The sequence below is a fragment of the Bidens hawaiensis genome, unplaced genomic scaffold, assembly GCF_021521415.1.
Source record: "Bidens hawaiensis isolate Kalapana, Puna unplaced genomic scaffold, B.hawaiensis_p1.1 tig00039333_1, whole genome shotgun sequence".
Lineage (NCBI taxonomy): Eukaryota > Viridiplantae > Streptophyta > Magnoliopsida > Asterales > Asteraceae > Bidens > Bidens hawaiensis.
Window position 1 is genome coordinate 82,073 of NW_027496921.1, and position 14,190 is coordinate 96,262.

The following is a 14,190-nucleotide window of genomic DNA, read 5'->3' on the forward strand; positions in this document are numbered from 1 at the left end:
TATGCTTATTTTGAGATTATTTCATTCAAATTTGTTTACATCTGGAAGTCAATTTTACATTAGTAATTAATATTTTCTTTCAGTTTTTTTATATCGCAAGTATACGCAATATAATTTTTTACTTATAAGATGTACATAAAGATTTGAGAATGTTATGCACTAATATGAGATATAAGGGTTCTAAGCAGTTTGCAATAAAGATGGCCATCCGTTATAATTATGGTGATGAAGGCATGAACTATATCCATTGGCGTTGTCGATACTAGTAACCAATTTTTTGTTCAAATGTACAATATGTTGCATAAGGAATTAGATTGGCCGTAAATAACTCGTAAAACAAGTGGCATTATAGTAATTGGCATCCCTACTACAACTTGGAATTACAAAAAGGAAAGAAGGAATATGCTTGGACTATCGTTTAGCAATTTAGACGTACATTTTGAAATTAAAATTGAAGGAAACTAAAGAAAAACTAGGTCTGTTTCTGTATCCTCTTGTCCCTTATAGGCAAATCGATCGGCTTTTGCGCTTGGTGTGGATGGTCTGGACCCGTGTACACCTTTAGGTGAGTAAAAAGATCTCTTCCAAGCTACAAAACAAGTTATTTGCATATTGATATCAATATTTGTAAGGATTATTTAAAAAGAAATATAATATTGGTAGCATTTTATTTTGAAGTGCATATATATGCATTTAGGCACTGCACAGAAGATAGTTTTTTGCGAGAATCTAAGTAACAAAATAAATCACTCGTTTTCTTCAATTTGAAAAAAAAATACAAGAAAATGGCTGATATACAACACTTCTTCATCTCTTCTAATATTCTAAAGAAATATATAAACAAAATTCATTTATTTATAGAACGTTAGAACCTACACATGTGTAAATCATGTGCATGTATAATTTCAACAACTAACCTATTACCTACACAAGTAGAAAACTTCTGAACAAATTAGTTTAATGGTTTTTATGCACTTAAACATAGACACTTGTAGATAAGAAATAAAGTTTTAAAAATATGAATTGTTGATGGAAAAAAATTGAACGATGTTTGTTCTCGCAATAACTTGATCTTTTTTACTGAGCCTCTCCTTGTATGTGTGTGTGTGTGTGTTAAAAAATGTGAAGTCTCACCCCTTCCCTTTGGAAGCATCCCACGAACCGCATGCTCAATGATCCTTTCTGGAATCCTTTGTTGAAGCTGATCAAAGGTTTCAACTTTCATCCCACCCGGTCTGCACGAGTGCCTCCTGTACAGTTTTTGGGTTCTCTTTTTGCCCGAGACTGCAACTTTATCAGCATTTACCTACATTAACCAACATCATAACATTAGTCTAACTAGCATGCATTCTCCAAAAACAATAGTAAAACAATGTTACTATTTTGCATAACTATTCCAAAACGTAATACAGTAGATGTGAGTTCTAACATACCACAATTACAAAAGCTCCCATATCTACACTGGGAGTATAGGTAGCAAGATTCTTGCCACGTATGTGAATGGCTATAGTTGATGCCAGCCTTCCGAGAATCTTATCGGTTGTATCAACCACGTACCATGTCTTTTCTGTGTTCACATGATCTTCGGCTTTAGGGTACCATGTATTGTTCCATACATCCTGAAAACAAAAATGTTTATTATCTTACTGAAAATAATAAACTCAACTGCAATAAACTTACTGAAAATGGTATACACATTTTAGGAATTACTTGCAGCAGTTTCCTTACAGTGTAGTAGAAACTGATATGCGCTAGTCGGGAGGTGGGGTAGAGACTAGCGATTAATACTGATTAATTGGATTGGAAATTATATGTAATTTTCAAATATACATACATATATATATATATATATATACCAAATTTTATATATAATATTTTTCAGTATTGACAAAGTTTGACCAAATAGCGATTAAACGTACTGACTAGCGATGCCGATTAGGGTCTCATAGAATCAAGTGTTGATTTAAGAGAATTAGGCCTTATCTCCAACAGTCCAAAAGTCCACCCCCAATTTTCAATGTTTACCCAATTAACATAACCTAAAATGAATGTTAATATTTTCAATTTGACTCAACAACAACAAAGAAATAGATACCGGTCCTGTGAAATCTGAATCGGTGAACATCCAGCGCTGCTCAACAGGCGCAAGGTTTCTCTTTTGAATTACTTGGCAACGAATTTGAAAGTTTTTTTTGTGCGTTCGAGCTCCAATTGTTGAGAAGCTGAAGAGAAGTGGAGACCTGTTGTTGTTGTACTGTGATGCGAGAATTGAAGACGATGATGCTGTTGCGTACGCCATCGCCGTTTGCTGCTGCTGCTGCTGCTGATAGTGTTGTGTTCTTCAATGGAGGATAAGGTAAGCTTTATTTATTGCTGAAATGAAATGCTTATTTTTATTTTTCATATACACCCCCTGTAAGTGTAAGTTTCCCGGATATATATATATAAACCCATTGTTTCTACCCTATACTATAGAATAAAAATAATCATTCGACTCTTTAGTTTTAACTAGCACAAGTGCTCACGCGTTGCCGCGGGTCCGCAAAAATTATCCCCTCGTATTAGTATGTATTGTTTTGTGTGTTGTATAACTGGTCATCAATGCGAGTAGGCATGCCGCATGTGCGTATGGTTTGTTGGATGTTCATTTTGTGCGTGGGTTTCATCGTGTTTGGTGAAAGCATGGGTGCCTGCATGATGTGGCGGGAGCGTGCGTAATGACATTGAACGCATTATAAGTGTCGATACATGCCTCACTTGATGATGGTGCACACATAACCCGAAGTTGGATGTGTAACCCATGCAAAGCCAGTACGCGTGTAACCAAAGATTAAACACATATAACATACTTAACCAAAACCGTGCGTGGCGCCGGGTTGAGCACATACCAAGATTAAGTTGCGCGCGTTACGTGGTGTTGGGCACGTGTTTATCAGCCCTGATGCATGTAAACAATGGCATATGCATGATCAATGGTAATAATCAAGAAATAAAGCTGAAATATACAGTAATTTCACATAAAATCATTTTTTTAAACCAACCTGTTTTGACCCGAATCCGTTATGAACCGACACCCGTAACCTGAAACGTGTTCTAACTTGACTCCTTTCGAATCAAACCCAAACCAACCCTGACTCGAACCAAATTAACCCTTTTTTTCGACTCGTTCTGACCCTAATATAGCTTTACACATGACCACGATTTCGCCCGACTTGGCATGTTGCCAGTTTTTCTAACCGGTAATCAGTTAACATGTTAATTTTTTTAAAACTAAAAAGTATAGCAATACGATACTCAAATTAAAGTGAAGTTGAAGGACAAATGTTCTATCTATTTTTTGTAAATGAAAGTTTATGGTGAACATTGGTGAATTAAAGAACATTTTATCCATAAATTTTCAAAATCATATGCATTATGACTTGTACCTAAAACAATAAATCTTGTACCTCTTTAATTTTAATAGATCCTTGTTATTTGGTTTATATATAGCATAAATATAGATATCTTATCTTACTCTTCTAATAAACAAAAATAATGATGATTAGGTGTCCTAACCATATTTAATCCTAGCCTAATTTTATTTCCTAATTTTCTAATATCTCACCCTCATTTATTCTAGCTATACATGGGTCATGGGTAACACCATTTTGTCAAAAGGGTTATAACTTAGAAAATTATGAGGAAAATTAGACTATGAATGTAAACCTAAATAAATTTATTTTATCATTTGTTCATTTCAGCTAGCTCTAGAACGCGTGTCATACATGAGATTTGTCAATGTTTAAATTAATAAAATTAATTATTTGAAACAAAAAAAAAAGATACAAAATAAAAAACATAAAATAAAAAATGTTGATTATGTTTATAGTCCTAATAATACTAAATAGTGCGTACTTGTGATAAAACAACAAATGTTGTATATAAAAAGATTTTCTCTAATTTGTAAAATTAAGATTCTATACTTATTATTGTTTGTACTATATAATTCATTTATTTTTTTCATTTAATTTTGTGTCTTTATTTCAAATAACAAACTTTATTAATTTTTATCAATTTGAAAATCCCGTGTAATACACGGGTTGAAAAGCTAGTTAAGTTATGTGTACTTAAGATATTTAGGAGCGTCATTAGCATGCCACCTCACCTTCCACCAATAACATACATGCATATTAAATTTTTTATTTAATTTAACTTATTAGTTAAAACCACTACACCATTGTTAAATTGTGATTTTTGTAAAGGCCTAACGCATACGTGGCACTTTAACATTGCTGATATGTTAAAGCCACTACACAATAATGTAAATCTTGACATTATTTGAATTGCACTTCTCCAGCAATAAAAATATGCATTTCAAATTGCAATAACCTTCCACAAATTGTCAACATTACGAAGTCCACAACATACAAAAACACACTTAAAATTCCAATAACTACTGAACATATTTGTAACTGGATTGACACTTTAACAAACTTTAGTTTGCTATGCAATCAACAACTGATAGTTAACAGTCCCGCACATAAACCATGAGAAAATACAACACTACAGATACACATAAAAGAGAACTTGTACATTACATCAAACATCTCGTCTACTAACTTCTTTAAGTTATCATCAAATATAACAACAAGATGGTTCTTTGCCCTCAAAGTGGGATCTGGTTACATCACAATTTTGAGGGGAGCTTCAAATTGCATATCATCCACTGAAATGACAATGATAGTCGTAATGAATTTATACATGATTTGATAATAATATAAATAGACATGTAAATGAACCGAACGTTCATGAACTATTCAGCAGGATGTTCGTTAATTTAATTAAATGAACGGCCATGCACAAAATTTTTGTTTCACTTAACTAAACAAACAAATATGGACACACTTTTTGTTCTTTCATTTATGTTCGTAAACATCCGTTTATGTTTATTTGTTTATGTTCATTTAATTTTAATAAATAAATAAATAGTTATATTTATATAAATATAAACTCAAAAGGGGATTGTTTTGATGTAATTTTGTAGACTCGTGATGATATTATGAACAAATCATGTAAGTTTAAACCACTAATATAGATGTGTTTTTTAGATGAATTGTGATGTATTAGAACTTTTTATTTGCGCTCATTAATGCTAACTTATGCTCGTTTGTGCTAGTTTATATTTGCCTCAATTATGTCAATTTAGGTTTTGAACAAACACAAATTAACGAACGCAAACATGTTCATTTTCTTAATGAACGAACATGAACCAAAATGAATATGCCCTTATTTGTTTTCGTTTGATTCATTTACAAGCCTAATACATGATGTATTGCATTAATTCAAGTGTTTCCCCCAAAATTTTTAATCACTTAGCTAAAATGAATTATTATCGAAAATATAAGTATACTTTAAGAACAAATTAACCACTATCAAGGTCATCAACATTCATGCACAAGAGGACTGTTAAAGGTTGAAATTATACAACTAACAAAAGTTAAAAGTCTTATCAATCTCTTGGATCGTAAACGTTTCTATATCATAGGTTTTACCAGATAAATTGCAGCCATGTAAGTTTGCAGCTCGGTAAATAAGTTATACCCGTTAAACCTGCCTACCCTTCACGTCGTACTCGTGTAAAATCTGGACCAACGTATATGTTATACTATTTTGCTGCAAACTGAATCACCCAATCTGGTTTTGATATATTTCATATTTAAATTCTGCCATTTTGCAGTTTTAACCCCAAAGTGCCCCTGATATAAGTTCAGCGGTTAATGAACTATGACCCGTTGGATGCCTGTAATCAGCGGCAGTTGACCTATAAATCGATTGTTGCCAAAATTCTGAGAATGAAACGCTAGATTTGCAAAAGAATCGTATTTAGAGTATAGAAAGTTTGGAAAATACACCATCAGCCCTAACACAAGTTTGAGTGCAAAGAAAGATAATTAAGCATCCACACAAACCATATTTGATTTATAAAAGTGCAAATGCACAAAAATTGAACAAAAAAAACTAACTGCAATCATTCATATTCCCATCAAACCAGCATTACACGATAATTTAGTTACATGTATAAAAACATGATAACAAAAATCAAGCCACCGACATTTGGTTCAGGATTTCATTGAAGAGATCTCATCCAACGAAAAATTAGATTTAGCTGCATATTCAAAGAGTAAAAATTTTCACAGCAATCCTTTGTTTTTTCTTTTATTGTAGTCTCGTGGTGTAACCATCAACCTAAAAAGATGTGATACCCAGCTAAGCACTCCCATCAACCTATAAGCATTTATAAGATGGATGTTTAACACTAAAGAAACATTATGAAAATCACAGTGATACAAAATTAATCTACATTAAAGAAGCATTATCAAAATCACAGTGATACAAAAATACTAGCATGCCCATCATATGAAATGGAATAACTAATTGATTGATTGAGAGAGGCTAATAGAAGAAAATTTTAATTTAGTGAAAACTCATGAACAAGGTAAGAGGTGAGAAATAAAGTGCAAGATGTGAAAAGTAAATGAAAACAATAATCTAACAAGAAGTTTTTAGAAACGATTGAAAGCATCATTCTTAACAAGAACAAAAGAGAACGCAAAATATGTCAATTACATTATTCCTCAAACATATCACCATATTTAGATTTGAATTATAAAAATTTAGATTAATAAAGCAAGAAACTTTAGTTTCAGACATACAAAAACTACCACAAGACAAAGGCTGAGAACATAATGAAGAAACAAGAATAAAACATAAAAGCTGAACTGATTGCATACCAATCTAGAGAAAAGCTAGAGCTCCTCGTCAAATCCTTTTAAACGATTAATTAAAGTAAACAATTATCTTTGAGAAGCAGGTGTATAAAATAAATCATCTGCACCAAAACTTTAAACTAAGTTCAATTAATATATCTAAACAAATGTAAGTGAAAATGGTTTTGAAATTACCTGTGAATGGGGTGACTAACGACTACAAACTAAGAAACTGGTTCACCATCGTTGCTGTAACCTTAATCGACTCTCCAAAACCTTTTTGGCCATGGTGGAGCATGGAAATCAAGACTATAAAGAAAAGCACAAATATGTATAATATAACAAATCTCTCCAACACACAAATGATCGTCTATAACATCCCGTTTTCTCGTTTCAGTTAATAAAATAAGTTGTGAGTTACTGTGAGTCGGGCTTCTGTTGGGTTAAATGGATATGAGTTATGGACTTGGGTAAAAAAAAAAGAAAAAAGAAAAGACCATGGGCTTAAGCCCATGATCCATAATATATAAACCATAAATTCTCATTAATTCATTCATTTCACATATTCCATACACCACCCAAAACACACACTTAAGCTCTCTCTCTAGTTTCTCTTTTTTCTCTCTAGCCGAACCCAAGGGTAACTCGAGCACCGATCCAAGGTAGTGATAGTATGATATTGTATGAACTCAAACCCGTTAGATTTAGTCGCAGAACAACGAGCCGACACCCTTAAACCGTTAAAGTCACGAGATCCACGTGGAATCGGGTATAAGCCGATCAAAAGATGAGCCTAGAGGTCATCCTAGCTCATATCTGGATCGAACGGGACGAAAAACGGTGCAGAAATACGCTTTTCCGGCCACTGCCCGGTTTTCCGGCGGTGACGGCGCCGGAAAGGCAGCAGGTACGAGGTTAACGAAATGTCAGAGAATGTTTCTGACATTCTCTGACCTAACCCAAATCAAAGAATGTATTTTCTTGCTTACCTCCCCTTGTGGAGGTGGTGTGGTATTTATAGTGTTAGGGTTTCCAATGATTGGGCTCAGATCCCATTAGGGCCTTTTTGGCCTCCTCCTGTTGCTTTGCGCCACGTGTCCTTAGGACCTGGTGCTTTTTCATTGATTATTCTCTGACCTAGGTATTTCACCTGACCCATGTGCAATCACGTGGTAGCACATGGGTTTTGCTGAGTTGTCCATCTTTCATTGGCAGCTGTCAACATCAGCATATTCTTATTCCTTAAAGGATACCTTCTGGAAGGTCGCTGATGAGCACAATCAAGGTTGTCCTTATCCTGATTTGGATAAGGACGAGGTTGATTATGTGCACGTGTGATATGCGCCTATCCTGAGGATGCGCGAAGTCTTCTCTTTATTCTCACGCGCAGATGTTTCATGCGCAGAAGTGATATGCGCAAGCATATGTAATATGCGCCACGCGCAGATGTGATATGCGTGAGCATATATGATGCGTGAGCATGCGATATGCGTGAGCAGATGTGATATGCGTGAGCATATGTGATGCGTGAGCATATATGATATGCGCCGTGCGCATAGGTTTTGGCTTTGTGCCTTCATGATATCTTGATTTCAAGCCTCTTGTCTATATCTTGTGGGTTGACCCGCCCCGCTCGATGTTAAGGCGGGTACATACCTCTTCATATACTTTTTGAGTTTAGTTTTACTATCTATCGTCGTCGCAAAGCCCGAGTTTTACCGGTGGCAAATAAACGTAATTCTAAGTATGTTAATGTATAAGCTATTTATGTGTCACTATTAGCTTTTCGTATTATGTTACTTTGGCCACCGCACGGAAATGAACATAACTTATACTAGCAGAATTTGTGTCTACTCGCCAATGCAACGCATGAGTTTACTAACGGAATAAACGTTGTTTTCAATATGTTCTTTTTTCTTATCATAAGTTGTACAAATGTTATCACTATTCTTGGCGTTAACTAATTTAGTTTTTTTTTAATTTAGTGTCGTTATCGTAAACAACCTAACTGATACAACACAAATTTGTATCGCTTTGATCACAAGTTGTGTGTGTACCAATACCGTTATAGTGTTTCCAGATATATTTATTCTTTTGCATTTAGTGCCAGTGCCATAATAAATATAATCGATATCGACCAAATTCGCATAGCTTCGTTGCCGCAACTTTACGGGTTTGCTTACCTAATTTAAAGTAAAGATGAACTTGTTCCTATTCGTTTACACGCATAGAGCTTAAAATGTTGCACTAAAACAACCTAATCTTCATGGAATGGTTTAACTTTCTTGAAAGGGTGTAAAGTGTAATATGAATGATAGTCGCAGGATAGCTATTGTAACTCACCCACCATGAGATGTGAAGGTGAAGTCAATTATGAAGTCTGCTTTTGTCTTCAAGTTATCTGTCTTTTGATAATAAGCTACGACTCTGTAAGTTTTTCCATAATTATGTATTACTATTTTGCTGATTATTTAATTAATCTCTCACACGAAGCATTCGCCAAACTATTCACTCTTAGCTTCGTTTGTTTTCACTACCTTCACTTTATTTTATTGTAATTGTTTGAATGATAAATGTCAAAGAGTGTTCATAGATTAGTTTCATGCCATAGTTTAGTTTCGATCTAGGTTTATGAATACATGTATCGAACAGCATTAAATTGTTAGATCAGTCGTGCGAACGGACGCTAGAACTAATTTAAGTCCTTTGGATTGTGTATTTTTAGGAAAGATCTAAAGTGAACAACAAGCTTTGAATATATAATAATTCCGGACAGTTGTATTCATATTTGTGACAAAATGATGTTAACTGAAACTACCAAAGATGAGAAGACTGCATCCTCACCGGGTTGCTTTTCAATGTCTGAACTCAGTTCCGCAACGGATAACTTTGATGAGAAATGGTGCATTGGTGAGGGTGGGTTTGGTAAGGTATACAAAGGAAAGATATTTGATAGCCTAACAAATACCTACGCCATTAAGCGAATGCATTTCATGGCCGATCAAGGAGCGCCTGAGTTCTGGGTTGAAGTCGAGATGCTTTCAAGGGTGCGCCATTGTAACCTAGTGTCTTTGATCGGTTATTGCAATGAGGAGAAAGAGATGGCCCTTGTTTATGAGTACGTTCATAACGGAACCCTTTATGATCATCTTCACAAGAAAGCTACACTTTTGACTTGGTCTCAATGGCTCAAGATATGCATTGGAGCTGCACGTGGTCTGGACTACCTGCACACTGGTACTAGCACACAAGATGGAATCATACATCGTGATGTGAAAAGCTCCAACATTTTGTTGGATGAGAATTACGCTGCCAAGATTGCAGACTTCGGATTGGCTAAAATAGGGCCGATAAATCAGACACGTACACATGTTAGCACCGCAGTTAAAGGCACCTTTGGGTATATGGATCCAAATTATTTCTACACCGGCAGACTGACAAGAAAATCCGATGTTTATGCCTTTGGGGTTGTATTGATTGAGGTGTTATCTGGAAGGCCGGCTTTGGACGAGAGTCTTGATGAAGGTTTAGCAATATGGGCTCAAGACCTGATCAAACAAGGAAAACTCAGTCACATTGTTCGTCCTAGTTTAAGGGACCACATTTCAAAGAGTTCTTTGAAGGAATTCTCGTGTATTGCAGCTCGATGTTTGATTAGTCATCCAAATCAGCGACCAACTATGACTGAGGTTTTAGGCAGTCTTGATCGAGCATTGGCATATCAAGAAAGAAGCACTACCTCTAGCCAGGGAAGGATGGGCATCAAGAATGTATGGTCGTTGTTTTCACTTGGACGCTCAGGGACAAGTGAAAGTAAAGAAATTAATGAAAGAACAACTATTAGAGGGAATGTTAGCATACCAGTTCCTTCACAAGAAGGGGAGAATAATCGGTCCGATGCTAGCAATCCAACATATGATAGAGGCAGTAATGTCGTTGATCCAGTTGAGGATGATCGGGTTGAAACATATATGCCTGGTGTGTATGTAACAATTTCCTCTTCACCAGATGGAACCAATAAACTCAAAAGAGTTCGCTTTAGGTATCTTTTCTATGTTAATCATTATTTAATTTAATTAACAAGATGATTAATTCAAGGGATTTCATGCATTGTGAAAATTTTCCTTAATTTGTGGTAAGTTTAATGAAAAAAAGAGATACCGAATAGTCATTACAAAAGTATTCTGAGGGGATATCCCACCCCAGTGTGCATTTCCAAATCCCTATTTGTAGATTGGTTTCATTATGGAATTATATTCCCAAACTAAGTGTACAGGAATATTAAATTTGTAATATTGTGTGTTTGATGTGCAGCCGTAGGAATTTTGATGAGCAACAAGCTGGGACATGGTGGTCAGAAAACCGTAAAATAGTTTTTGAAAGATATAACATTCATGAGCCTGGTCCGGTTGGATGACGGGTGAACGAATGCAGATCGATCAAACTCACTTTCATTTGAAACAATTTTTGCAAGTAGTGTAGTTCAGTTATGAAAGTGACTCTATCCTCATTGTTGGAGGGCATGATGGTTTCTCAAGGTTGTCAATTCTATATTCCTATCCTATTTTCAATGTTAGTAGATGTTGTATGTTCATGTTGGATAGGATAGAGTATCTTATTCAAGGTAACTTATAACTAGTGGTCTATGCTTATTTTGAGATTATTTCATTCAAATTTGTTTACATCTGGAAGTCAATTTTACATTAGTAATTAATATTTTCTTTCAGTTTTTTTATATCGCAAGTATACGCAATATAATTTTTTACTTATAAGATGTACATAAAGATTTGAGAATGTTATGCACTAATATGAGATATAAGGGTTCTAAGCAGTTTGCAATAAAGATGGCCATCCGTTATAATTATGGTGATGAAGGCATGAACTATATCCATTGGCGTTGTCGATACTAGTAACCAATTTTTTGTTCAAATGTACAATATGTTGCATAAGGAATTAGATTGGCCATAAATAACTCGTAAAACAAGTGGCATTATAGTAATTGGCATCCCTACTACAACTTGGAATTACAAAAAGGAAAGAAGGAATATGCTTGGACTATCGTTTAGCAATTTAGACGTACATTTTGAAATTAAAATTGAAGGAAACTAAAGAAAAACTAGGTCTGTTTCTGTATCCTCTTGTCCCTTATAGGCAAATCGATCGGCTTTTGCGCTTGGTGTGGATGGTCTGGACCCGTGTACACCTTTAGGTGAGTAAAAAGATCTCTTCCAAGCTACAAAACAAGTTATTTGCATATTGATATCAATATTTGTAAGGATTATTTAAAAAGAAATATAATATTGGTAGCATTTTATTTTGAAGTGCATATATATGCATTTAGGCACTGCACAGAAGATAGTTTTTTGCGAGAATCTAAGTAACAAAATAAATCACTCGTTTTCTTCAATTTGAAAAAAAAAATACAAGAAAATGGCTGATATACAACACTTCTTCATCTCTTCTAATATTCTAAAGAAATATATAAACAAAATTCATTTATTTATAGAACGTTAGAACCTACACATGTGTAAATCATGTGCATGTATAATTTCAACAACTAACCTATTACCTACACAAGTAGAAAACTTCTGAACAAATTAGTTTAATGGTTTTTATGCACTTAAACATAGACACTTGTAGATAAGAAATAAAGTTTTAAAAATATGAATTGTTGATGGAAAAAAATTGAACGATGTTTGTTCTCGCAATAACTTGATCTTTTTTACTGAGCCTCTCCTTGTATGTGTGTGTGTGTGTGTTAAAAAATGTGAAGTCTCACCCTTCCCTTTGGAAGCATCCCACGAACCGCATGCTCAATGATCCTTTCTGGAATCCTTTGTTGAAGCTGATCAAAGGTTTCAACTTTCATCCCACCCGGTCTGCCCGAGTGCCTCCTGTACAGTTTTTGGGTTCTCTTTTTGCCCGAGACTGCAACTTTATCAGCATTTACCTACATTAACCAACATCATAACATTAGTCTAACTAGCAAGCATTCTCCAAAAACAATAGTAAAACAATGTTACTATTTTGCATAACTATTCCAAAACGTAATACAGTAGATGTGAGTTCTAACATACCACAATTACAAAAGCTCCCATATCTACACTGGGAGTATAGGTAGCAAGATTCTTGCCACGTATGTGAATGGCTATAGTTGATGCCAGCCTTCCGAGAATCTTATCGGTTGCATCAACCACGTACCATGTCTTTTCTGTGTTCACATGATCTTCGGCTTTAGGGTACCATGTATTGTTCCATACATCCTGAAAACAAAAATGTTTATTATCTTACTGAAAATAATAAACTCAACTGCAATAAACTTACTGAAAATGGTATACACATTTTAGGAATTACTTGCAGCAGTTTCCTTACAGTGTAGTAGAAACTGATATGCGCTAGTCGGGAGGTGGGGTAGAGACTAGCGATTAATACTGATTAATTGGATTGGAAATTATATGTAATTTTCAAATATACATACATATATATATATATACCAAATTTTATATATAATATTTTTCAGTATTGACAAAGTTTGACCAAATAGCGATTAAACGTACTGACTAGCGATGCTGATTAGGGTCTCATAGAATCAAGTGTTGATTTAAGAGAATTAGGCCTTATCTCCAACAGTCCAAAAGTCCACCCCCAATTTTCAATGTTTACCCAATTAACATAACCTAAAATGAATGTTAATATTTTCAATTTGACTCAACAACAACAAAGAAATAGATACCGGTCCTGTGAAATCTGAATCGGTGAACATAAAGCGCTGCTCAACAGGCGCAAGGTTTCTCTTTTGAATTACTTGGCAACGAATTTGAAAGTTTTTTTTGTGCGTTCGAGCTCCAATTGTTGAGAAGCTGAAGAGAAGTGGAGACCTGTTGTTGTTGTACTGTGATGCGAGAATTGAAGACGATGATGCTGTTGCGTACGCCATCGCCGTTTGCTGCTGCTGCTGCTGCTGATAGTGTTGTGTTCTTCAATGGAGGATAAGGTAAGCTTTATTTATTGCTGAAATGAAATGCTTATTTTTATTTTTCATATACACCCCCTGTAAGTGTAAGTTTCCCGGATATATATATATATAAACCCATTGTTTCTACCCTATACTATAGAATAAAAATAATCATTCGACTCTTTAGTTTTAACTAGCACAAGTGCTCACGCGTTGCCGCGGGTCCGCAAAAATTATCCCCTCGTATTAGTATGTATTGTTTTGTGTGTTGTATAACTGGTCATCAATGCGAGTAGGCATGCCGCATGTGCGTATGGTTTGTTGGATGTTCATTTTGTGCGTGGGTTTCATCGTGTTTGGTGAAAGCATGGGTGCCTGCATGATGTGGCGGGAGCGTGCGTAATGACATTGAACGCATTATAAGTGTCGATACATGCCTCACTTGATGATGGTGCACACATAACCCGAAGTTGGATGTGTAACCCATGC

General features: G+C 35.0%; 3 protein-coding genes across 3 annotated transcripts; 1 reads left to right on the forward strand and 2 right to left on the reverse strand.

Moving 5' to 3' along the window:
* Positions 1 to 403: 403 nt before the first annotated feature.
* Positions 404 to 2,305, reverse strand: LOC143591145 (large ribosomal subunit protein uL13c-like). Its single transcript, XM_077071442.1, has 4 exons — positions 2,096 to 2,305; positions 1,434 to 1,619; positions 1,137 to 1,306; positions 404 to 590 (listed from the first exon to the last, which is right to left on the reverse strand). The coding sequence occupies exons 1-4, from the start codon at positions 2,297 to 2,299 to the stop codon at positions 473 to 475; spliced, it is 678 nt and encodes a 225-aa protein (XP_076927557.1). The 5' UTR covers positions 2,300 to 2,305; the 3' UTR covers positions 404 to 472.
* A 7,294-nt stretch (positions 2,306 to 9,599) lies between these two features.
* Positions 9,600 to 11,301, forward strand: LOC143591147 (putative receptor-like protein kinase At5g59700). Its single transcript, XM_077071443.1, has 2 exons — positions 9,600 to 10,788; positions 11,061 to 11,301. The coding sequence occupies exons 1-2, from the start codon at positions 9,605 to 9,607 to the stop codon at positions 11,161 to 11,163; spliced, it is 1,287 nt and encodes a 428-aa protein (XP_076927558.1). The 5' UTR covers positions 9,600 to 9,604; the 3' UTR covers positions 11,164 to 11,301.
* A 414-nt stretch (positions 11,302 to 11,715) lies between these two features.
* LOC143591148 (large ribosomal subunit protein uL13c-like) lies at positions 11,716 to 13,689 on the reverse strand. Its single transcript, XM_077071444.1, has 4 exons — positions 13,480 to 13,689; positions 12,824 to 13,009; positions 12,526 to 12,696; positions 11,716 to 11,979 (listed from the first exon to the last, which is right to left on the reverse strand). Exons 1-4 carry the CDS (start codon positions 13,681 to 13,683, stop codon positions 11,863 to 11,865), a joined length of 678 nt encoding a protein of 225 aa, XP_076927559.1. The 5' UTR covers positions 13,684 to 13,689; the 3' UTR covers positions 11,716 to 11,862.
* Positions 13,690 to 14,190: the final 501 nt, after the last annotated feature.

Excerpts from the sequence above, each read along its gene's own strand:
- LOC143591145 (XM_077071442.1), bottom strand. The coding sequence starts at position 2,299 with ATGGCGTACGCAACAGCATCATCGTCTTCAATTCTCGCATCACAGTAC. Across the intron at positions 1,620-2,095 it reads ATTCAGATTTCACAGGACCG|GATGTATGGAACAATACATG; the intron begins GTATCTATTTCT and ends TTTTGTTTTCAG. Across the intron at positions 1,307-1,433 it reads TGGGAGCTTTTGTAATTGTG|GTAAATGCTGATAAAGTTGC; the intron begins GTATGTTAGAAC and ends TGGTTAATGTAG.
- LOC143591147 (XM_077071443.1), top strand. The coding sequence starts at position 9,605 with ATGTCTGAACTCAGTTCCGCAACGGATAACTTTGATGAGAAATGGTGC. Across the intron at positions 10,789-11,060 it reads CTCAAAAGAGTTCGCTTTAG|CCGTAGGAATTTTGATGAGC; the intron begins GTATCTTTTCTA and ends TTTGATGTGCAG.
- LOC143591148 (XM_077071444.1), bottom strand. The coding sequence starts at position 13,683 with ATGGCGTACGCAACAGCATCATCGTCTTCAATTCTCGCATCACAGTAC. Across the intron at positions 12,697-12,823 it reads TGGGAGCTTTTGTAATTGTG|GTAAATGCTGATAAAGTTGC; the intron begins GTATGTTAGAAC and ends TGGTTAATGTAG. Across the intron at positions 11,980-12,525 it reads GGATGCTTCCAAAGGGAAGG|CTTGGAAGAGATCTTTTTAC; the intron begins GTGAGACTTCAC and ends CTTGTTTTGTAG.